Source organism: Myotis yumanensis, unplaced genomic scaffold, assembly GCF_028538775.1.
Source record: "Myotis yumanensis isolate MYYU_CA2020_CCGP unplaced genomic scaffold, mMyoYum1.0.hap1 SCAF_7, whole genome shotgun sequence".
Lineage (NCBI taxonomy): Eukaryota > Metazoa > Chordata > Mammalia > Chiroptera > Vespertilionidae > Myotis > Myotis yumanensis.
In genome coordinates, this window is record NW_027223758.1 from 65810412 (window position 1) to 65834426 (window position 24015).

The window sequence follows — 24015 nt, forward strand, 5'->3', positions numbered from 1 at the left end:
AAGAGGAGTGGAGGATGCTCTTCTGAGCTTTGGCTGAGCAGCAGCAGAGCTGGGGTACCCTGTGCTGAGATGAATGAGGTCTGGGCGGAGCCGGCGTGGCTAAGATCAGAGCTTGTTTCTGGGGTGTGAGGCATCCGGGAGGCGCTGCAGAGGAAGCGTAGTCCAGAGCTGGTGGCCCAGCTCCTCTATGCAGGTGGCCGAGTCTGCCACGTAACAGAACACATGCTCACTCTGCTTCAGGGCAAACGTCCCCAAGTGTGGAGGACAGAAAATCAGGCCCACATACGTAGGTTTGCATCAGAGGACGGGCTCAGCCCAGGTCTCAGTGCTGCGCTCTCTGTAGGGACTGTTGTAGTCTTGGATCAGGCAGACAGAAAACACCATTCAGAAAACATCGGTTTATTATGATTAGCTGTGGCATATTGGTTCCTTTAATAGTTTTAAACTGATACATGTGTCCCCACTAACAGCATACACATAGGGGGTGTTGAGCTGCAGTGACAATAGCAAACAGGTGAATTGCTTAGAAAATCATTGTGATCCTAATGGGTTTTTCTTAGCAACGGCGAGAGAAAGAAAAGGTAGCTCAGAGCCTTGCTACAGGGTGCTGAGCAGAGCCAGGTGGGTGTTCAGAGCACCCTTTTGTGCTCTTGCTGTGAGCCCCAGCGCCCCCCAGAAGCTGAGGGGGAAGCTGGGGTTGCCAGTGGGTGGAAGGGAGGCTGCCCATCCACACACCCCGATCCCTGCCGAGGAATGGGGCCCTTTGGGGTCGGGAGCCCCCACTGGCTGCAAGTGACATTTTTGCCTAGAAATATTTTCTGGGTCTGAAACCCATTTCTGTATGGACCAGCATGACCTCGGGGTGTCAGGGAGAGGCGCAGTGTCCACGTCAGTGCTCGGGATTAGTATCCTGATGTGTCCATCCCCCCAGGTGAGTTTGGATCAGCTGCATCGCTGGGGTCTCCTCCCTGGCCGCCTTTGCCCTCCTCTCACCTTTTCAAGGCCAGGCTGTGTGGGAGACCTAGCTTCCCTTCCAAACCCAGCCCCTCTGCGCCACAGCCACAGCACAACTCTGAAGCTCCAGGTGTCAGCTCGCAGCCGTCAACACTGAGAACGAACTCAACTGGAGACTCGCCTGGGGCACTTCAGATGATGCTCCAGACACAGCAGGTGTGCGCTCACTCAGCAGGTGGGCCTGGCATGGTACCACCACCCCTCCTCGATTTGGACTCAGTCCCAGTTCAAATAATTGTTTTCTTTTTTAATATAGCTGATCCTTTAACCAGATATGTAAATGCGATTGAATCTGTCTCTGTAAAAACTTTCATATAAATAAATTCATGCCTAATATTTAATTTGGGAGATGGTATTGCAGTCACTGCTTTCAGGAGAGGTGGGGCAGGGGTAGGGTGGGTGGGAGGTATGGGGACTCTGTGACCTGAGCTATCACAGCTCGGGTGAGAATTCCAGGTCTGGGCTCAGGGGGTCTTGTGCGTTTGGTAGTTTGCAATGTAGTTTCTGCTTTTCCTTAGCTGCGGAGCACAGACAGTCACACAGCTGCCCAACTCAACGGGCACCGACCTTCTCTCTCAGTGCATTTCTTACATTCCCCCCCCCCCCCCCCCCACCAAAGGGAATCCAGAGAAACCTGACGGGGCAAGGGGAGCCCCTCTCTGTGGGGCCCTGGGCTCTGCCCCCAGGGGGTGGGGGCCTGGGCACTTCACCTCTCCCGAGGGGCAGGGGCAGGAGAACACAAACCTGGGCCCGGGCAAGCAAGCATGACCGGGCTGCCCACTGGAAGGGGACCAATTCTAGCCTCGCCATGGTGTGGGCAGGTCCCTGGAGGGAGGGCAGAGGGGCTCCCCTCTTGGAGGTCTGGAGAAAGCCCTAGAATAGGGTGTGGGCGAGGGGCAGTTCTGCTGCTAGAGGAAGAGGGTGGGAGACCCAACTCCCGGAGTCAGAGGCCCTGGCAGGGAATCTGCGCCTCTGCAGCCTAGGGCTCCTGCCTGCACCTGCCATGGGGTTCAACTCCCAGCAACTGCCCTCCAGTGCCCCGGCCCCCACACAGTCATGGTTACACTAAGGGGCCTCCTGAGGTCACAGCCAGGCTGACTGAGAGGAAGGTATTCCTGCAGTGGGCAGTGATCCCCTTTATTGCTGGCACTAAGTGAGGGCTGCGGGCGGGGGTTGGCACCTGAGAAAGGCCGGTCAGGTGCGGGCCTCGGTAGGAAAGGTTGGCCCTATTCACCAGCCTCGCCTGCCCACCGCCCACCTGGCTGCAGGGCCACCGAGTTGGGACTCCCTTCTCCTGCCACCAGAGGTAGCTGTGCTGCCAGCACTGAGCCTCCGGGGCTGCTGTGAGCCCAAGCAGTGGGGGCCAGGGACAAGCCTGCCATTGCCACTGCCACTGCGGGCGCTGGGGCCTGCCTCCAGGGTTGTGCCTGGATGCCTTTAGCACAGGGTCCCCAGGCTAGCTTGTCCCCACTCCTGTGCAGAGGCACGAGCCCCCTTGGTCCCACCACCCGTCTACCACATCGTCTCTGCTTTAGAATATACTTTCCTCTTCAATACAATCATCTCAGTGTCAAGTACAACAAGTCATGGAAGGAAAGGCAGCCCCTGAACACCCAGCTCTCGGTGGGCAGCCTCAGGCCCCCTGAAGGGAAGGAAGGAGAGCAGGGTCTCCAGCCATGTTTCATGCCACCTCAACGCCCAGCTCCTGCTGACCGGGAGCTGATAGGGGTCATGGGGGGCAAAGCATTCTGAGGAAGCGTGAGGCATTTTCTGGGCCTCAGGGGGCATGTGAGTCTGCCTGGGAAGCTGGGGCCGACCACCATGGCCAGAGAGAGGCCAGCCTGAGGCGGTGGGGGTGGGAAGTGGCTGGAGGGGTGAGCAGGAGAGGGACTCCTCCAATTATTGCAGTCAGGTGTCCCGGAACACCAGGAATCCCTGGGAACTCTGCGGGAGCTAGGAGAGGCAGGGCAGAGGCTGTGCTGTGTTTTAAGGATATTCCAGCACATTCCGTCTCTGGAAAACTGCCTTCACGACCCTTCTCTGTTTTTGCATAAAGTGTCTACCCCTTCAGGTAGATCCAGGGACAGGACAACCTAACGTAGGACAAGAGTGCCTTTTTTCTTTAGTGAATTATGCTAGGGATTCCTCCAATTCGTAATTTTTTTTTTTAAGTCACATCTGAGAGGTCAGCTTCTGCCCTTCCTCTGCCCACTTCCCCAGCTGTGGGCCGGGGGCCTGGACGTGCGCTCAGGGTGGGGACCCTGTTCTCGCCGCCGCTGTCCTTTGAGAGACCCACATCTTTATTTCATGGAAGACGGAGTTGGTTACTTCAGGAAGCTCTTTGTGGAGAACGTGGTAGGCACCTTCGTAAATCTGCAATTAGGAGAGACAGGAAGTCAGGGCTACAGGAAGCTACAGGTGCGGGGAGGGAGGCCACAGGTGGCAGCCAGAGTCCCCACAGACACTCCCCACCCCCCAGGACTCCATCCTTATGGTGCCAGTACCTTTTGATCAGATGAATTAAAATGTGCCAACATGATCTAGCACTTCCTTTCTTAAACCAACGCACACCTTTCCTTTATCCGCTTCTCTCTCCAGCTGTGACCTGGTCTGTGCCTCTGTCTCAAAACCCTGGTTTCCATTCCTTGTCTTCACTTACTCGCCTTCCGCCTGGATCTCAGCTAGTCGAAGTCTACGTTCACTCCCACCAACCCACAGCAACTGTAATTGGCAGTTGTGGTAGCCAGGAAACACTTGCTCTCACAGAGTCTTCTTAGGATCATTCGGAAGCTGCTGACCTTCTAGAAATACTTTCCTCTTGTAGTTTCTTTCAATTCTTTCCCCAAATTCACAATAGCCTCTTCAATAGGCATCTCAAAATGGAACTCCCTGTATCACCCATCTCAGGGTAGGGGTCACTGAGTCACTTGATCACGACAGTCACTCTCTCTCCAGGTCCTGCCAGGCTGTCCCCTGCCTTCACTACCACCGCCTCAGGCCAAGCTTATCCTCTTGGCCTGGGTGACAGCACCATCTGCCCCCCCAGTGCCTCTACCTCCACTCTTGCCTTCGCAGGGCAGCTGAGGGATGCTTTGAGAACCGTCGCAAAAGCCTGTTGCTGTCCAGCTCGGAACACGCTGTTGGCTTCATCGCACTAAGAGTTGGGACCCCTCCTCTGCTGCCAGGTCCCCCTCACCCTGCTCGGCACACTCCACCACACTGGTCTCCCGAGTGCTTGCGTACACCAATATTTTTGCAACTTGGGTCTCTGCAGTTGCCCCTCCCTTGTTCTGGAATGCTCCGCCACCGCTCTGGTCACTGTCAGCTCCTAGGCCTGCCGGCCCATCTGGGTGGGCGCTTTACCTCTTCTCTGGTTTCTCTGTCCCACTCTCTGCTTGATTTCCTTCAGGACCCTGACCCTCTTCATCACCGTCATCCTGTCTGGTTGTTTGTTGCCCATCCACTAGGACAGACTGTGTGAGAGGGTTGAGACTTTGCCTGTCTTGCTCTCTGGGCCTGGCACAAGGTCAATGCCCACTGAACACTTGGGTTAAAGAAGAAACGAACGAATGGAGAGTGAATGAACAAGTGAGCACTCTACACGGCCTCCCTTTGTGGGCTCCATTCTGGCAAAGGGCACGATCTGTGAGGCGCCTTCACCCAATGCGAAGTGGCCACGGCCTTTCATGTTCTCCAGCGTTATAAGAGCCGGTTTTCCTTTTTCTCCTGCTTTCTGTTCACCCACGAGTCTATATCTGGCAGCGGGTGTGGGCCAGGGTCTGCAATGCATAATGGTGTGAGGGGGGCACTTGAGTTTGCCATGAACTCCTGTCAGTGCCGTATGGAACGGAGAGGGTCAGTGGGAGTGAGTCGCATTCTGACCCCATCGCTCAGTAAATGTGGGATCTGTGGTGAGTTAGTTGCCTGTTCTCTTTATAGCTTAGCAGGAAATGGTCCTGGACTCGGCCTCCACGTGACTACTGCACAGGCTGTCGTGGCATAGTTTGGGGACACATGTCCATCATCGGTATCCTGGGGCTGTGGTCAACGGTCACTTGACAGGCACACAGTAGGTGCTTCTCCTCCTCCCCACCCCCCCAACTGGGGCTCTTCCCAGTTCAATTAGACAAACAAAAAACAGAGATGACTGGACTCTCCAAACAACATTTTCCATCTCGAAGGCCTTCCAAGTTAGTTCATTGTGGTCTGTGTGTCTGACAGGCCATGTGGCTAAGCCGCAGGTCCCATCCCCTCTTGCATATGCCCTTGCAGACCAGACCCTGCCATGCCCACTGCGCTGGTACCCCCAGAGCCCCTGGCAGGGGTGGCTGGTCCCAAGCTGCTGCAGAAAACCAACCTGCAGAGAGGCCGGGCAGCCACACGCCTTTGGACCTGGGACATGGAGAAGCGGGAGACATGCTCTTGGAGACAGTTCTTTGCCCAGTGCCCAGTTTGGGTTTTTTCCTTGACCCAGACAGCGTCTAAGTATTCTCCCCAGGAACAGTTGGCTAATGGCTTGTGTTCTTGCTTAGAATTAACAGCCACCTTGTATTTCTGGTATTTATTTTCCAGTGGGGCCAGGCTGGCCGCCTCCCAAGATGACCCCCCCGGGGGTAGCCTTGGGGTTCTGGGCAGATGTGCCCAAAGGGATGCCACCTTCCCCACCTTGGGGAAGTGGGGAGGTCAGGTGCTCACCTTGAGTGTCTTGTCCTGGCTCTTGGCGGACTCCATGAGCAAGTAGGCCCCTTTGCTGTCGCACAGGCGGTCAGCAGAGCCCTGGAGCAGCAGGAAGGGCAAGGTCAGCTTGGGGAAGGCCCGTTCCACCCTGGAGACGGCATTGAGCAGCTGCATGCCAAAGCTCACTTTCATCCCTGCCCGGCAGATGAGGGGGTCCGTGTTATAAAGGTCGACCTGAAGAAAAAAAGAGAGAGGTTTCTATCATTAGTTCAGGGGTGGGGGACTTCCCTATTGTCTGTTAGATCTTTCTTCTGCTTTGGCCTGAACAGCTGATTCCATCAGTCAGCTCGGTCTGGGGCGCAGGCGCCTGGCTAGCCCTTCCATGACCCAGACCGGCACTGTTTTGATGCCTCTCTTCACAGGCTTTGTTCTATGCAGCCCACATTCACACACGTGCCTCCACACAGTTCCCAGTGCTAAGGTGTATGTTTTTATATAGGCACCATTGTATTGCTTACAGATTTGGCTCAGGAACAGCTCTGAAGGTATTTTGGTGTGAGTCGTGTGGATTTTGCTTTCTCTAAGCCTGTCTTCCCTTACTTAGTGTCCACCTGGTGGAAGTGGGTGAGGGCACACACAACACGCAGGGGCGAGTCACCACCCCACGGGCTTCCGGAGGAACCAATTCCAGGGCAGGTCTGGGCTGTGGTGGGCTCCAGTCTCCATGTCCTCTGGGCTGCAGAAGGCTGCCTGCCACCCAGACAGGGATGCCCACTGCCTCCCCAGGGGACATGCCCACAGGCTGGGTCCTCCCTCCTCCATCATCAGGTTTCCCAGGACCCAACTCTAACACCGCCCCTGCTTATGGCTCAGAATCCGACCCAGCCTTTCACGAGGCTACCCTGACACCCTCTCCTTGTTTTCCCTGGCTTCACGCCTCCTGCCTCTAAGGGAACAGTGAGTCGCCTGCTCACTGTGGCCCCAGGTGGGGCACTGCCCCCACAAAATCTGGGTGAGAAGTCTCTAGAACTCTCTCGGGCCATCTGGGTAGGTGTGAGGCCACAGCATCCCCTGTCTCATTTCCCTCATCCTTGCCAGTGGGTTCTTGGCTGGCTGGAGACGTGCCACCTGGTATCGGTATTGGGTAGGGGAGCAGAGGGGCCATGGAAGGAAATGTGCCTCCAGCTGCCCTGTGAGGCTGCCAGAGTGCCCACTGTGTTCCAATCTGATCTGCAATGCGGGGCTACACCTCTCTTCTGCTCCCACCCCTACAGGCCTCAGCTGGAACTCAGATCCACGCCGAGGCGGGAGAGGCGATTCTGGGTCATCCCTGCCATCCCTGATTCCTCCCCTGCTGGGGACAGAGCAGGCAAAGCAGCCCTTTGTGGAGAGCCACATGAGGCGGATTAGCACTTCCTGCAGCGGAGCTGGCGTGAATCCTGCAGGGCTAAGGCCACTTGTTTGGGGACTGAGAGGACAAGAGCCTGGCAGGGGCGGTGCATGGCCAGAGTGGTTGCTTGTCCAGGGTCTGCAAGGAGCCCTGTTTGGAAGGAGAGCCCTGGGCTTGCAGCCTGTCGAGAACAGAGGCTAACAATGAGAGCAATGGCAACTGTAGCACCACTGAGCAGACACAGACCCAGCACCGTGTCTGGCATCATGTGCAAGATGTCAGTTAGTGAAAAGAAGAATGGCTAACACTTCTGAGCTCTTTCTTTCAATGTGTGTGCACTGCACTACATGTTTAACCCGATTAACCTTAATAAGCACTCTGTCAGAAGAATGGCTCTCATTATCCTTATTTTGGGAGGAGGAACCTGCCTATTATTCATTACTCAGCTCCTGTTCTCCCCTATAGAACACTGAATGTTTCATTTGGAATACAAGGACCCAGAATAAAGACTACATCCCCCAGCCTTCTTTGCAGTTAGTTCTGGTCATGTGACCACATTCTGGCCAATGGGAAGTGAGAAGTATGTGTTGTGATCCTCCTGTCAAGGCTTGTCCTATTTCCCTCCTCCCACCTACCAGAATACAAGCAGAGTAAGGAGGGAGCTGGGGCCCCAGGGATGACAGCCACACCCCAGAAACAAAAAGCAACAAGATGCATTGGAGCACATGGAGCTGGTGACACTGGAAAGTCAATAAGCTTCTCTCCTGTTTAATCCCCCATTGTTGTGGGCTGGCAGCCCTGCTAAGAGCACTCCATTCAGCGTCGCTGGACCCTGGTTGCAGGGGATGTGTCCTCATGAGCGCACAGGGCCAGAGCCCGCTAGATCACCACCTTCCTGAAACGGCCTGCCCCCTTGCTCTGTTGATCCAAGACATCCTGGCCACACGAGGCCCCTTGGGGAGTTTGTTCTCGGGTCTAATTGCTCTGACGGCCCAAGTGGCTTCCTGCTCTTGGCTTCATTTTCCATGTCTTGGTCACGTAAACCTTGTTTACACAATGGCTGTATATGGGCCTGGGGAAGGAGCTGCCAGATGTGTCGGGGAAAGGGCAGGCCCTTGGTGGGAGCCACCGCTGGGGCAGAAGGCAAGAGGGACAGAGGGAAAGTGGAGTTTGGAGCAAAAAGGAGGGCCAAACTTCATGGGGAAACTGAAGCTTAGAGGGCCCTAACCCTCCCCTCAAGTAACCATTCTGGCCCAATCACGATGGCCTTTGTTTTATTTATTTATTTATATTTTAAATATATTTTTATTGATTTCAGAGAGGAAGGGAGAGGGAGAGAGAGATAGAAACATCAATGATGAGAGAGAACCACTAATTGGCTGCTTCTTACACACCCCCTACTGGGGATCGAGCAACCCGGGCACATCTGACGCTCAACCACTGAGCCATGCCAGCCGGGCCAGCCTTTTTTTTTTTTTTTAAGAGCTTAAGATCTAAAATCACTAAAAGTTCTACTTTCCTGTTGCTCCCAGGAAAGAGGTGGATAGGGCTATTTCTCCTGGACCAGACCCAACCCCAGAGCACTGGTCAACAGAAGAAGCCCATTCAAAGTCAAAGATGAAAAAGTCAGTCCCAAAAGATGACTTCTTATAGGATTCCATTTCTACGGCACTCTTGAAATGATAAAATTGAGAAACGCAGAATAGAAACGTGGTTGCCAGGGTGGGGTAGGGGAAGTGGGAGTGCTACACCAGGGTAACATGCGGCATCTTTGTGGTTATAGGATGTTCTGTGGTCTGATGTACTAATGCCAACTTCCTGGTAGTGATGTTGTCTCATAGTTTTGTAAGATGTCAACATCGAGGAGAACTGGGTAAGGGCCCATGGGATTCCTCTCCATTATTTTTCACAACTACATGTGAATCACTATTACATCAAAACAAAAAAGTTTAATTAAAAAAACATATAGCAAAGACCCAGCCTTTGGCACTATCTCTCGCACCCCTCCCCCCATTTCTTTCTTTTTTTCTTTTTCTTTTTCATTTTTATCACAACTGTTCCTGCTAGCTGAGAACGTGTCCACTGGGGACATGTCGGCTGGAGGCTATGGGTCCAGGTCCAAGTGAGCACATCTCTGTTTCAGATGATTGACCTCTGGGGGTGCTGCCACTGGCTGAGACTTGAAGTCTTTTTTTCTTGGGGGGCGTGTAACTGACAATACAAGGGAGACCAGAGGAGTGAGGAGCACCCAGCCCTGATAGTTCCCCAGCCGTGATCTGGGCAAGGCTCTTCTCTCCTAGACTCATTCCTGATTTGTGAAATGGGGGTGATAGTGGAAATGCCTCAGAGGACTCTAGGGAGATTCAATGAGCTGATGCAGGCACAGTGCCAAGCCCAGGGTCTGGCCCCATAGCGACGCTAGTGATGTGTGGGTGCATCTGGCTCTGACCCTGGGAACAAGGAAAGGAAGGTCTCTCTGCCTCGGAGAATTCGAGCCACATAACCTTAGGTGAAGTCTTACTTCTTCCAGGTCTCCGCTTTCCCGCTGAGGGAACCTCAAAGGTTCCTCTTGGGATTTAAGTTTCACAGGTTGTGAATATTTTCCTGGCCTCCTTCGCGTGTTTTAGCGATCCCCAGTACCTTCACTGTTTTCTGGGGCTCTGAGAGCTCTCGGCAAGGTTGAACTTGCCAGCCAGGAACGTGCCAACTGAGGCTGCTGACTTTTGAACACTGTCTCTCTGTGGGGAAGAGACTTTGCCCCACAGAGAGCACAGTAAATATAGTTACAATCTACAGCTGGGAGTTGTCTTCAAGTTGGTTGAGCAACATCTAGGCACCACCCCTACAGTCAAATCCCTTGACCTATTTTTAAAAAATCTGTTCCATGATGGAATGCAAAATTACATTTTTAATTAAAATGATATTTAAAATAACGAACACACTTAGCCCTTAATTATGTACCAGGTGCTGTGTTGAGCATTTTACTTGAACTTGCTCATTGACTCTTCACAGGAAACCAGTGTATGGACTATTGTTATTTTCACCATTTCATACACGAGAAGAGAGGCTCACTGGGGCTAGATGACCCCCTCAGGATTACACAGCCAGTAAGGGGCAGAGCCAGGATAAGAGCCTAGGCAGTTGGGCTGCACCATCGTCATTCATAGCCACCCACCATGCTATGCTACCCATCTAGAGAAGAGAAAGTGGAGGTGAGTCCTGTGGACTTGCAGGACAGCCAGGAGTGGTGGAGGTGGCACCTCAGAAAAGAAAGCAGCCCTAACCAGTTTGGCTCAGTGGATAGAGCGTCGGCCTGCGGACTGAAGGGTCCCAGGTTCGATTCCGGTCAGGGGCATGTACCTTGGTTGCGGGCACATCCCCAGTAGGGGGTGTGCAGGAGGCAGCTGATCGATGTTTCTCTCTCATCGATGTTTCTAACTCTCTATCCCTCTCCCTTCCTCTCTGTAAAAAATAAATAAAGTATATTAAAAAAAGAAAAGAAAGCAGTGGGTCCCTGGTGAGAACCTTAAGTATGGAGGCCTAACAGTGAAAGACGTGGTGGATACCACAGTTGCCACCCTTCACAGAGGGGAGGGGTGCCCTACGAGGCACGACAGGCATGCGCCCTTCTCACATGATACTGTTTACCACTTCACAGAGAAATACAGCCCAGCAGGTCTGATCTCCGACAGTTTCCCTTCAGGGACCTACATGTGTCTACAGCTGGGTTTTCCTGACCCTCCTTCCCTCTGACACCCTCCCTTTTCCTATGGAAGCTCATCCTTCCACCTGTGCTTTGCAGCCCATCCCAGGACTCCCATCTCCTTCCTCCATTGTTTAGATCTTTCTTAATCCACCTATTCTTACCACAGAGACACCAGAGAGCCTGCTCTGGCATCCTGGAGAGAGTGCACAACGATTCTACCCCAGTGAGCTCTAAAACCTAGAAACCCGGAGGAACCCGACACTGATCGTCTTTGCAGAGGCAATCTCTTCATTTCCTACCTTTGTTTTGAATGGCAAGTTGTTGTGGAAAGACTTGGATGATAGAAAATCCTCTCCTATGTACTGTGGTTTCCATTGCCCATCACAAGTGGCGGTTCCAGCCCTTTGCTCTTAACTTAATTAACATCTGTTCCTCTTTCAGTCCTTAGCTCAGACTTCACACCTTCAGGGATGCCTTTTTGACTCTCCAAGTTCTCCTGGCTAACAGCCCTTCTCAAGCCTTCCCCTCACCCCTCACCCCTCACCCCTCACCCCTCACCCAGGGGTTTGTGCACCTGCCTGTCTCTCCACTGGAGGGTTGGCCCCTGGGGCAGGGCTCTGTCCTACTTTTGCTGTGTCCCCATGTAGGAGGCCCTCCGTAAATACTGGCTGAATGAGTGAGCCAACCTTCCTCTATCCCAGCCCAACAGGAAACACCTCCGGGCCCTGGGAGCCTGGCACAGACCAGATGCATCTGGGAACCTCTGAGCCAGGCTCCCTGGCCAGCAGCCGGCAAAGGGGCTCTTCACATTGGGATGATATCCATGGGCCTTAGAAGAAAAGGCCCCTCATTAGTTCATTCAACAAAGAATAATTAGGCACGAAAGAGGAAACACCCCCGAAGGTAAGTTCTCTGGAGCCGTTCGGTATTGTTCCCTGTGGCTCACTGGGCTGTGTTCTCCTGAATGTCCAGCCTGTGGAATATTCTAAATGCAAATAATAATTTAGCATAGAAATCGGCTTGAATAGGAAACATGCTGAGCCCTGGAAGCAGCCTTGCCTGCTGTGTGGCCAGTGCCTGCTCCTCTCTTCATGTGTCCCCTCCTCTTGGGTCTGACCAGTTCTCCCCCCAGCTGGCCACGCCCTGAACATTGCGCCCACATTCCCCTGGACCTGGGAACCCTGCTGGGCTGCCCACCCACTGCAGGGTCAGGTCCATACTGTTCATGCGGCTTGCAAGGCCACACGTGACGGGCTCCAGCCGCCGCTCGGCCTCCTGCCTCAACACTCCCGCCACCCTTGCACCTGCGCCCTCGCACAGCTGTCCCCTCTGCCTTGGCTCCCCTTGGAGTTTCTCCTCTCTTCTGACACTTAGCTCAGCTGCCCCTTCCTCCAGGAAGCCCTGGCCTTCCCCAGGGACACTGTGTGTGCCATCCCGGCTCCGCTCCTCTCACATGCTCAGCTTCTGTACCTGAAGGCTGGGGGCTGTCCCTGCTGTGTCCAGTTTGCAGCATGCCCTCTCCCATGCCCTGCCTCCTGTCTGCCAGCAAATCCCCACCTCCCTTCAAGGTGCAGTTCAGGTGTTTCCACCCATGACAGGTGCCCACACCAGCAGTGAAACCGGCTCCTGGCTCCCCAGGACCCCGTGGCTTTGCGGACACCTCTTTACAAACGGCTGTTAACAACAGCCCCCGTCTGCCCAGGGTTGATGCTGTGCCAGGCTGCACCCTAGGCCCCCAAGGGAACTGAGCATCAGTGACATGAGTGTGGTTTCCAAGGTCACACTGTGGCACCAAGAGACAGAGCTGGAGAGCTGGGTCCAGACGGGCCTTTTTGCTCTTCCCACAAAGCCCTCTGCCTCTTTGTCCTCTGTGAGGTGTTGATGTGCCTTTCTCCCCTCTGACTGTGACCTCAGAAGACAGGGTGACTTATCTGGTGTCTCTGCCTCCATCTTGGGGCCTGGCCCAAGTCTGTTGACTTGGCACGCTGCCTGCAGGTTGGCAAAGGGGAGATAGGGCCCTGCCTGACTTGGCAGAAAGTCTCCTTGGTTTGCTGGAGCAAAGCAAGTTCCGTGTACCAAGAGGCCCGAGTTCCCCCTTTGACTGCCAGAGCATGCGCCCAACTCAGGTGGCAAAAATTCCTGAGCCAGACAAGGATCATCAGAAATAAGGATGATGCAGTTCCATTTTGGATATAAAGAAGATTCATCAGGATTACCTTATACACATGAATTGTCACGTAATCAAGGGTATGTGAGTCACTGAACATTTTCCCTAAGATTATTTTTTGCTATTAAAGCTTAAACTCCTGGACATCCTGGTGGGTCACAGCCCTGGACACGTGGGCACAGGCAGTCTAGTCTGCACACACCTGCCACAGGGCTCTGGGCCTCCTTCTCAGGGGCTGAGGGTCTTCACAACAAGAAGAGAAGCTGAAAGGCAACCTAACTCGCTTGTTTGGGGTGGAGGCTCCTGAAGTGCAACCCTGGCCCAGACATAGCTCCTGAGTGGTCACTGAGGGAAGAAGAAAGCAGCCGTCATGTTCTCTACCCAACCTCACCAGCCATGGCTACCTTTTCACAGGCCCAGGGATTGAATAAATAAACAAGAAAGAATGACGGCATCTTGCAGGACCTCTTCCATAACTGCTGGTCACAAACAGCAAGATCATATGGTCTCAAGTATTCAAGGTTGATGACAACTAAGGAAATCAGAACGTGGACTAAACAGAGAATAATGATGGGAAATTAAAATTAATTTTTATTGATTTCAGAGAGAGAGGAAAAGAGGAGAGAAACATCGATGTGAGAGCATATCATTGATCAGCTGCCTCCTGTGCACCCCCTACTGGGGATTGAGCCCACCATCTGGGCGTGTGTCCTGTCAGGGAATCGAACCTAGTTCATAGGTTGGTGTTCAACCACTGAGCCACACCGGCTGGGCTTAAAAAATATTTTTACAAAAAGAACTCCCACAGCTCAACTACAACAACAACAAAATCAAACAACCTGATTAAAAAGTGGACAAAGTACTTGATAGACATTTCTCCAAAGAAGTTTTATACATGGCCAACAAGCACGTGAAAAGATGCTCAACATCAGTAATCATTAGGAAAATACAAATCAAAACGATCAGGCAATCCCGCTTCTGCATATAAACCTAAAGGAATTGAAAGCCGGGTCTCGTAGAGATATTGCACACCCAAGTTCATGGAAGCATTGTTCATAATTGCCAAGAGGTGGAAGCCTGGCAAGTGTTCATCAACAGGATTAATGGATAAACAAAATGTGGTACAGTCATGCAATGGAATATTATTCAGTCTTAAAAAGGAACGAAATTCTGACACATGCTACCACATGGATACATCTAGAGGACATTATCCTTAAAAGATAAAAAAAAGGACAAATACTGTATGATTCCACTTATATGAGGCATCTAGAATAGTTGAATTCATAGAAACGGAAAGCAAAATGGTAGTTGCCAGGAGCTGGAGAGGGGAGGTAGGGAATTTGTGTTTAATGGGCATAGAGTTGCAGTTTGGGAAGATAAAAAGTTCTGGAGGTGGGTGGTGGTGAGGGTTTCACAATAATGTGAATGTACTTAAGACCACTGAACTGTACACCTAAAAATGGGTAAGATGGCACATTTTGTGTTCTGTGTATCTTACCACAATACATTTTAAAAGATTTAAAATCTATATCTGTATTTATATTTTCATTTTTAATCATAGATAAAGGGAGTATGGCAGCATATTCCCAATGGGTGCATCCTGGGGGGGGGGGGAGCATATGGGTGTGCACTGTACTTCCATATCAACTTTTCTATAGATTGAAAATCTCCCTAATTAAACTGGAGGAAAAGGCTGGCTTTGACCTCTCCTTTCCCCACAATGTTTTCTCATTCTTTACTATGATTCCCTTTGCCAGGAGGAGCCATACAGCCCTTGGGCAGGCTTGTGGCAGGCAGACCCTGTGGTCAGAGGCCCATTTGGGGCTTGGGTCTGGCTCAGCCACTTAGTCAAGCCTTGGCCAGTCAGTTGCATTGGATCCTCATGTAAATGGGGTTTAATCCAATGGCTCCTTTGAGAGAGCTTTGCCCAGGCTGTGTTCCCATGTGAACCCAGACAGTCTCTCTAGAGAGTCGCTGGCTTTGCTGCTGCTATTAAAGTCACTGACTTCAGGAATCTGTCTCTCACATGCTCCGAGCTGCTTCTTCCAGAGTCAGCAGGAGGAGCGCTGGGAGCAGGAAACATCTGGAGTAAGGGGACAAGAAGATCAACAGCTCCCACTTTTCAGGGCACAAGAGCAAGGCAGAGCCATTTGTCAGCTGTCCCCATATGGAGCTGTGCACTTGAAGAAACATTCTAATGGCTCGTTACTTTTTATTTAAGGCTTTAGTAAGTGATGGCTGCCTCAAATGGACAAGTCTCCAATGGGGGAATATGAAGTATTGAGACCGACCTCCAACAGTAAACATGCTTAGGTACTAGATCATATAATCTAGATAGATGGGCACAGGCTTTCACTAACGTTTCAGTGGCTTCGGCTGTCACGTAACTTACAGTCAAAGATTAAGGCAGTGTTAGCCATGTTCTGAAGGGCCGCCTGTAAAGCAAGTTCCAGGAAAGGTGCTTAAAAAAAAAGTAGACTTTGCTTGAGATAATAGAACAATATAGTTAGTTAAGCACAAAACAAGAATAGCTTCAACAGTGGCAACAGTCACACGATGTCTAGTTTCTGCTTTACAGCTAACGTGACTGACGCACAATTATGCGATCTTTTGGAGAATCTTGGTTCTTCAACCCAGCACCCCTTGTTCTCACAATGTAATTTTGTGTTGCTGATGTACAGCTTCTTTGTCAAGTAGGAGGAAATAATTCCAGGGCCACAAGGAGAATTTATGAGTTTGTTTTGCAGAAGGAAAGAATGTCTCCAAGGTAGCCGCGACCAGCTGCCGCCGCCCAGAAGTCTGGCTGCACAGAATGTTATCTGTGACTAAAGAAGCACAGACTTCTCTCTCTGTTCCCGGGAACTCCCCCTTCCAGGCTCCCTCGCTGCATAAAAACTCCCTACTTTTGCTTTTTGAGAGGGAGACAGATGGAAAGATCTTGCTCTCCTGTCCTTTGGCTTTGGCCAAGTTGAACAAACCTTTCTCCATCTCCAACCGCTGGTGTCTCAATGTTTTAGTTTACAAGTACATCAGGTACACAAGCCCCAATACTGGGAGATGATTTGGTAACAGTATGATTAATGGAGAGTAGTGAGATAAAACTGGCTAACCAAGCTGGGGATATTGGACAGTTAATAACCAGTTCTCGGAGGGGACTGCTGTGAGAGCCAGGTCCCGGGGATGGAGAGGAAGCTGGGCCTATCTTTAGCTGTGGTTATAATTAGTTAAAAGCTTCAGTGTGACCCAGCTTTCCAAGACTTGGCAGGAGCCTTCAAGAGACATGGGCAAGAGCTACTGGCTTGTGAGTGGGAGACCTGCAGGCTGCAGGGAAGCGGGGGCTGAATCCTTAACCCTGGCACATCTCAAACACTGGGTGGGGTCTGGAGTGGCACCCACTTATAGAAATGAAATGAAGTGGAGTTGGCCACTCCTCACAGCTCTCACCATATGGCCTGCCAGCGTGACATAAACAAGCTAGGATACTCCTGGTGGGCATCCCAGAGTATTTATAGAGAACAGAGACTTGGCTCTAGAAGACCAAGTACCTCAATATGGAAACAGTGCATTGTCCCCAGTGGAAGGGGTACCCAGAATCACAGCATCTCTTCCTCCCGGCTTCCACCCAGCTCCCAGGCCAAAGGATGAAGCTCGGAAAGAAAGCAATGCATTTCATTCTGTTCATAACTGCATGGTCAGCAATGGTGTGGTGTGAGGGCAGGTGGAGACTCTGAGCAACTCCCCTTTTTACCCCCCCTCCCCCCACCACACACACTGACACCCACATCCTTGGCCTGACAACTATTAGGAGCATTCAAGGCTTTTCAGAGTGGGAGGGATTCAGCACATTCCGAGGACGAAATGATTAATATGTCAGCACTCCAGTGTTCTGATCGGGGACTCTAAATGTGTAGACAAACAAAAAAAATGTCAGAGTAGCAACTTCTTTGTTCCCAGCATTTTGGTGCCAAGAGCACTTGGCTGGGAGCAGAGAGGTTTGGGCTCAAATCCTTACTTAGTAGCTGTGTGACCTCAGGGAAGTGACTTGCCCTGTCTGGGCCCAAGCTTTCACAAATGCAAATGCCGGTGATAAGACTGCCTTCTTGGAGCTGCGGGAGATCAAAGGGTTAGTCTGACAGAGAAGAAGGGTGCAGCCATCGAGCACAGGTTGTGCTGAGACAATCCAAGCACTTTCTGCATTGCTCCCGGAGGCCATGCTGGCCGGGAGAAGGTGCACCTGTGGGTTGGCAGCGTGAAGCAATGCTGGTGATGCTGGTGAAGGGCATCATGCTAATAGTCCTGGGCGGGTTGTGGGGATACTTGCCACAGCAAACCCCAAACAAACACCCTGCTTTTGACATTCTAATGGCAGAACCAGCCTGTTTCCCCAGAGACAGCCTTCCAAGGAGTCTGCCATCCGCCACCCCCTGGCCTGCACCCGTCCTCCGTCCTCCGAGGGCCTGCTTTAGGAAGCTCGTTAGGCAAACGTTTCTTCTCTTTTGAGGCTTTTATCGCTGCAGGGCTCCATGGGAAATATCTTAGCTAAAGCTGTGCCTTAAGACACCCCGATGTTAGATCCCAGGCGGTGCCTTTTCTGAGCACATTCCCCTCTGGGCGTTGCTATTTTTAAAGCTCAGCACAAGGTTGAAAGGGAGTCTCAGAGTTGGACATGTGAGAGGCGAGTTCTCTCTGCCGAGAATGGAAATGTTTGCTCCTATTCATTCCAACAGGAGTTCAGCTTTTTGCTGATCAGCCACCAACCACCTCCCTCCTCTAAGTCTTCATAGCAGGGACATTTATTAGTGTTTCTTTCCTTTTTAAAAAAATATATTTTTTATTGATTTCAGAGAGGAAGGGAGAGGGAGAGAGAGATAGAAACATCAATGATGAGAGAGATTCATTGATTGGCTGCCTCCTGCACGCTCCCACACCCCCTACTGGGGATTGAGCCCCAAACCCAGGCATGTGCTCCTTGTCCAGAATCGAACCTGGGACCCTTCAGTCCCCAGGCCAACGTTCTATTCACTGAGCCAGACCAGCTAGGGCTATCAGTGTTTCTAAAGAATCACTCCATTTACCTGACCAGTCAGAAACCTGATATGTAAGGGCATGCAACCCGAGATCCCAGGGGAGACCCTGTGCTGTATATTCACACCCGACTCTTCTGTGTGTTTAAGGCCTTCAGTGGAATTTTCCACTATTTCAAAAATGAGATAAAAACCCTGGGAGTTGCTAATTTTAAACAAAGAGGGTTTGGAATAATTTCATTATCTCTTCTCCCCCCCCACCCCCCACCCCCCCTTCCTTTATGCTCAAGTTCTTTCAGGTGGTGAGATAAATGACTAGATTTGCACCTGGATGTTTCCTCTCAAAGATCTCGGAGGGAGGGCCCTCTCTCTTAACCCGTTGTTGTCCTAGCACAGCTGCAGCAAAAATAATTGGTTTTACTAGAGGTTGCACATTCAAGCCGGGGCCATTATGGAGGATGCCGGCAGGTGGGGAACCCCATCACAAAGCAAATCTGCACACAGAGCAATGGCCTCCAGCCACAGGCTGTGTGGACCAGTGATTATAAAACAGGAAGAAGAGCCCTGGCTGGTGTGGAGCGTCCATCGTCCCGTACACCAAAAGGTGGAAGTTTGGTTCTCTGGTCGGGGCACATACCCAGGTTTTGGGTTCCATCCCCAGTTGAGGTACATGAAGGAGGCAACCCCCCCCCCTTCCTCTCTCTCAAATCAATAAATTAAAAAAATAAAAATAAAAAACAGAAAAAAGAGCATAATTATTGTAAATACTAGTTGGAAAGAGGCACCCAAACATGGACTTTTGAATCAAATGGGTTCAAATCCCAGCTCTGCCCCTGACTGTGCAACCAGAGACAAGTAAGCTCTGAGCCTCAGTTTCCTGGGTCCTAAAGTTGTGCCTTTTCAACATACAGAACTGCCTTTTGGAGTTACACATTCTTTCCCTTTACTCACATATTCTTTGACCCTGGTCAATTTTGGCCCCAAGACGTGGGTTTGGGAGGCACTGTGGGTTTTAAAACTTAGATTAAACTAAAATTGACTGCGGATGACTTAGGTGGATCTGATAGCCTCTGGCTCCCCACAGGCCCCACCACTCCTTAGCAGCGGTTCTTAACCTGTGGGTCGCGACCCCTTCGGCGGTCGAACGACCCTTTCACAGGGGTCACCTAAGACCATCCTGCATATCAGATATTTACATGACGATTCATAACAGTAGCAACATTACAGTTATGAAGTAGCAACGAAAATAATTTTATGGTTGGGTCACAATATGAGGAACTGTATTTAAAGGGCCAGAAGGTTGAGAATCACTGCCTTAGAGCCTCACACCAGCCTAATTCATAAGGACCTCCTGGCCCTGCAAGCCTGGGAGTTTTAACCAGATCAAGAATGTCTCCTTTAGCCCGACTGGCGTGGCTCAGTGGCTGGGCGTCGACCTATGAACCAGGAGGGTCAATTCCTGATCAGGGCACAAGCCCGGGTTGTAGGCTCGAGCCCCATTGTGGGACGTGCAGGAGGCAGTCAATCAGTGATTCTCTGTCATCACTGATGTTTCTGTCTCTCTCTCCCTCTCCTTTCCTCTCTGAAATCAATAAAGAAAAATATATTTTTAAAAGTTAGAAAAAGAGAATGTCTCCTTTGTACACATTGGGGACGATTCGAATTTAGTTGCCCGCTCCCTAAGTGACTCCCGGAGGCCCAGGAGGTCCAATTTCATAATAAAGTTGAACTCCAACTGCTCAAATCCCAAGGAAACCGGGGGAAGCTAGAGTGCCCATTCCGTTTTTCAGGGTCCTTAGGAAGCCACCGCTTTCATGATTTCAAATCCCTGAGGCAAATGGGAAGCTGAGGCAGAAGGTGGCAAAATGAATTGCTTAATCCTGATGATAATTCCAGTGTCTTCCAGAGGCCCAGGTTTCGGCCTGTCCACTGGCTGTAAGTCTGCAGGGGGCTGTTGTCCCACAGACAGAGCAGGGCTGGGGACCACACCCACCTAAGCTCTCAGGCTAATCCCACCAGTGGGATGACCGGGCAAGTCCTCCATTCTTGCAGAGCCTCAGTCTGCCATCTGGGGCTGCCTTGGTGGGTAAACCCATGCACCCACCTGTGTACGGAGCACTGAGGCCCAATCAAAGGCAGGACAGGGGCTGGCCTTGCACTAAACTTTGGGAGGTGGGTTGGTTCACTGAGCGGTGTCTTAATAGATGAACCTCAATTTCTGGGGGTTTGAACTCTGCTCAGACCCAGTGTCTCAGGCACACTGTTGATCTTTTTTGTTTTGTTCTGTTAAACCTCACCCAAGGATATTATTTCTATTGCTTTTTAGAGAGAGTAGAAGGAGGGAGGGAGGAGGGGGGAGAAAGGGAGAGAAGGGGGGAGAACGGGGGAGGAGGGGGGCAAGGCGGAGGGAGGGAGGGAGAGAAAGAGAGAGAGAGAGGCAGATGAGAGAGACACATGGATTGGTTGCCTCCTCCATGGGCCTGGCCAGGCCTGGGAATGAACCTGTAACCCAGGTATGTGCCCCTGATCAGAATGGAACCTGTGAGCCTCCAGTGTGCAGGCCGATGCCCTACCACTGGCCAGAGCCCACATTGTTGATCTTGACCTTTTGTCCATGCTGACCTTCCTGCCTGGGCCCATAGGCAATGACACTGATGGCACAGCCTCCCAGCTTCTCTCTCCAAAGCCACTTTGCCTCTTCTTTCTAAGCTTCTCTCAGTTGGCTTTGCTTTTATCTTCTTTTTCTTCCTTTGCCCCTCCCCTCCCCTCCTCTTCCCTCCCCTCCCCTCCCCTTCCCTCCCCTCCGCTCCCCTCTCTTCCTTTTTCTGGTTTTGCTTTTATAGAAGGCCACACTGCTCAGGGGGCTACAACATGCTCCTGGCAGGGCAGTGGCCCCTGGAAGATGGGGTTCCTGGAAAACCTCATAACTGACTTCATTTTAGTCCTCGACTCTCACCAGCTGCCCTACACGTGGCTGAACCAAACTACCGGCTGTTCTGCACATGGGCTGTCCTCTCTCCACACCAGGGCTCGTTACGTGTGCCGTTTCCTCCACCTGAACCTTTCTTTCCCTCTGATTCCCTGCTAGCCCTGCACCACTCCCACAGCCCACAGGGCACTTGGCCTGGCCTGAATCCATTCTTCTGTCCTCTGAAACTCTATCCCAATTTCGCCCCCCTCCCATTCACTCGGTCCTTGAAGTTGGGCGGGGTTGACACTGACCCCTTTCCTGGACAAGTAACCCAGGCGTGGACAATCAGCCAATAAGAATCAGCGCTGGGACTATTCTTGGAAAGAGCTACCTTTCCACCGGGGTGGCTCATGTACAGCTGCCAGCACCATCTCTGCCTCCACTTGGGCAAAGTTCGGTCGGGAATGAAGCCAAACCAGGGGATATGAGACCTGGGAGAATGGATGGTGAACCAGACTTTTGAGCCCCCAGATTCACCCATGCCCGAGGCCTTTAGTATATTCACCAATACATTTCACTTTTGCTTAATTTCACTTTTAAATGTGCTTAAAGCATTTTGAGTTAAGTTTCTGTCACTTGCAACCCAAAGAGACCTGGCTGATATGCACACAGCTTCACCTGGTTAGCTTCTTTGACGTTTAGGGCACAGCTCAGGCATCACGACCACATATCCCTTCCCTCCCAATCCTGAAGCCAGACGGCATCTCCCGCACCTTCATGTCCCCATCACTTCCTTCAGGGCCTCGGCCACAGGGCAGCACCATGCCACAGACAGAGCTAACACTCAGGTTTCCCACTGGGGCTACTGCCTTCACACCCTCGCCAGCCCCAGCTACCCCCTGGTTTTCAGAAAGATTCTCACCTCCGTCTTATTCCGAGAGAGCACACTGGAGTCGATCGGGCCCAGGGACATGTTTGGTAGGACAACGTTGAGAACCTTCGCAGCAAGGACCTAACCAGGGAGGAAAACAAGGGTGTGAGTGCAGTGGGATCCATGCCCAGCTCTGCCCACAGGACAGTTTACAGCAAATTAAGGAAAGTGACACCCAAACTGAACACCAGCCAGGGTTGTTTCCCAGGGCTGCGTGCACTAGGACTCTCTCTGCTCTGACTCAGACAGCCTTGAGTTAGGCTGATTCAGATCCTGTGGATGTGGGCGAGAGGTGGTCACTGGGCTGTCGGAGGGAATGCCACATCTATTTTTGCCGCTCCCGATTCTGTGTGGTAGCCCTCCCCGAAACCACTCATCAGTGGTGGTTCTGAATTACTTGCAGGAGCTGCCCGGCTGAGCTCTTCTGCACCAGCCACTTCTCAGAAGATTCTAGAAAACACACAGCAGGGGCAGAATCACCTAAGTCACCCGTGAGTGTAGCCAAAGGAGCCTGCTCTGATCAGAAAGAATCTGCCGACTGTCACGGTCTCTCTTGGAGGGGAACAGAAATGGTCACCAAGCTTGATCAGATGTGTGGCAGAGGGAGCAAGACCTGACTTGATTCCTGGCTGTGCTGCCTCATGCTTGTGGACACAGAGCTGACCATCACTGAGCCTCTGTTTCCTTAGCTGCCAAGGAGAACCACTGGGTGCAAAAGCATCAGACACACAGTAGGTGCTTCGTACATGCTCCTTGAACTTGACCCTGATGCAGGTACAGGCCTTCCTGCCCCACCCCATTTCTCAGGATGGGTCTTGTGTTTACCCAGGAAAAGCATGAACCTGGATCTCACACTTCTGCCTGTGGAGGGGACTGTTCTCATTTCTGCACTGTGCACAGACACGCAGGGATGAAAGATGCTATTTCAAAAGTGAGCTGTGAAATGCTGAAATTAGAATCACATGGAAGGTGGCAAACGGTGAATTCTCAGCACATGTTGAGAGCGAATGTCCTGGAGCTAAGTGATGTCTCCTCAGTACCCTTGGTAGGGAGCGGGGGCACTGGCATCTACTGAGTGACAATCTTTTGGTGCATCGGGCACAGTCATAGATGCCCAGTCTTTTCATCTCAACACAGATGCTGTGAGGTGAGGGTTTATCCTGATTTAACAGACACGAAAACAGAGGCTCAGTACCACACCAGGAGCTCAGCTGGAAAGGGGGCAAGGGTCTGAGCGAGGCCACTCTTTCCTTTTATGCCACCAGCCTTCATTATGTTCTCTCTCTCCCCCAATGAATGCAACCAAGAAACCAACCTTTCCTATGGATTATCTAGAACAGCAGGCATTGACACTCTCCATGGTGACACAACTGCTGTGCTGCCCAATCTCCCTTCACACTTTGAGCTGTAACACGTCCCATTCCTCAGGCTGCACACGCATGATACAGCCTCGCACTGCCAGGGACCAGGCAGGGCTTTGCTCCTAAAAGAGCACACATGCGCACCTCTGTTCTGAAATTCACGTGGCAACTCTCCATTTTTCAGGGCAAGGATGGCAGTCTCCTGCCTCTAAGACTCTTGTAGGTCATTGCACCCCAAGCCTGGTGTCCAGGCAAGTAAACCCCATGCCTGTCGACTTGCTGCCATCAATGTGCCAGGCTCTGAGCTGAGCTGTGCTAGTCTAGCATAGAAATGTAAGGCAATCCAACTTGGAACACTAGGTTAGCACTCGAGTCAGTTCACACAGTCTGAAGCCTTGTGGAATGGACATGGTCTATGGGGCGGGTTCAAGAGCCAAGGTGGGGTTGTGAACAAGTATGGAACCAGAAGGACTCAGGATTCTGGGAGCTTTACAAAAGGCAAGGGCCCGAGTGTTTCTAAACACAGATCACATGTCTGTGACCTCCAGGAACCAGGGGCTCCTCTGGGAATCTAAATTCAGAAGTTGGTATCTGTGTTTTCAGAAGTTAAACATTTCTACTAAAGAGAAAACACAACAGATGAGAAGTGCACTGCGGGCGCACAGAGAGGCAGCGGCACCAGCAGTGCAGCCTGCACTGGGCCCCGATGGTGTAAGGAGGGTGGACATTTAGGGATTATCTCCTCCATCAAGGGCAACACTATTAGGAAAAAGCTTAATGTATCCTGACTTCTACACATCCTGCTGTTCTCAATGACTCTTGCCCACAGCTTCC

At 51.7% G+C, this 24015-nt stretch overlaps 1 protein-coding gene across 4 annotated transcripts in view; it reads right to left on the reverse strand.

Annotated features, from left to right (window-relative positions):
• Window positions 1-383: 383 nt before the first annotated feature.
• MGLL (monoglyceride lipase) overlaps window positions 384-24015 on the reverse strand; it is a 104122-nt gene continuing 80490 nt past the window's right edge. For 3 of the 4 annotated variants that reach the window (XM_070420750.1, XM_070420748.1, XM_070420751.1), the window contains exons 6-8: window positions 21812-21901; window positions 5710-5925; window positions 384-3387 (exon numbers count right to left, since the gene is read on the reverse strand). In XM_070420750.1, coding sequence (XP_070276851.1) covers window positions 3262-3387; window positions 5710-5925; window positions 21812-21901 — 432 coding nt within the window. In that variant the 3' untranslated portion in view covers window positions 384-3261. The remainder of the gene's footprint in view (window positions 3388-5709; window positions 5926-21811; window positions 21902-24015) is intronic. The other variant, XM_070420749.1, reaches the window with a different exon arrangement.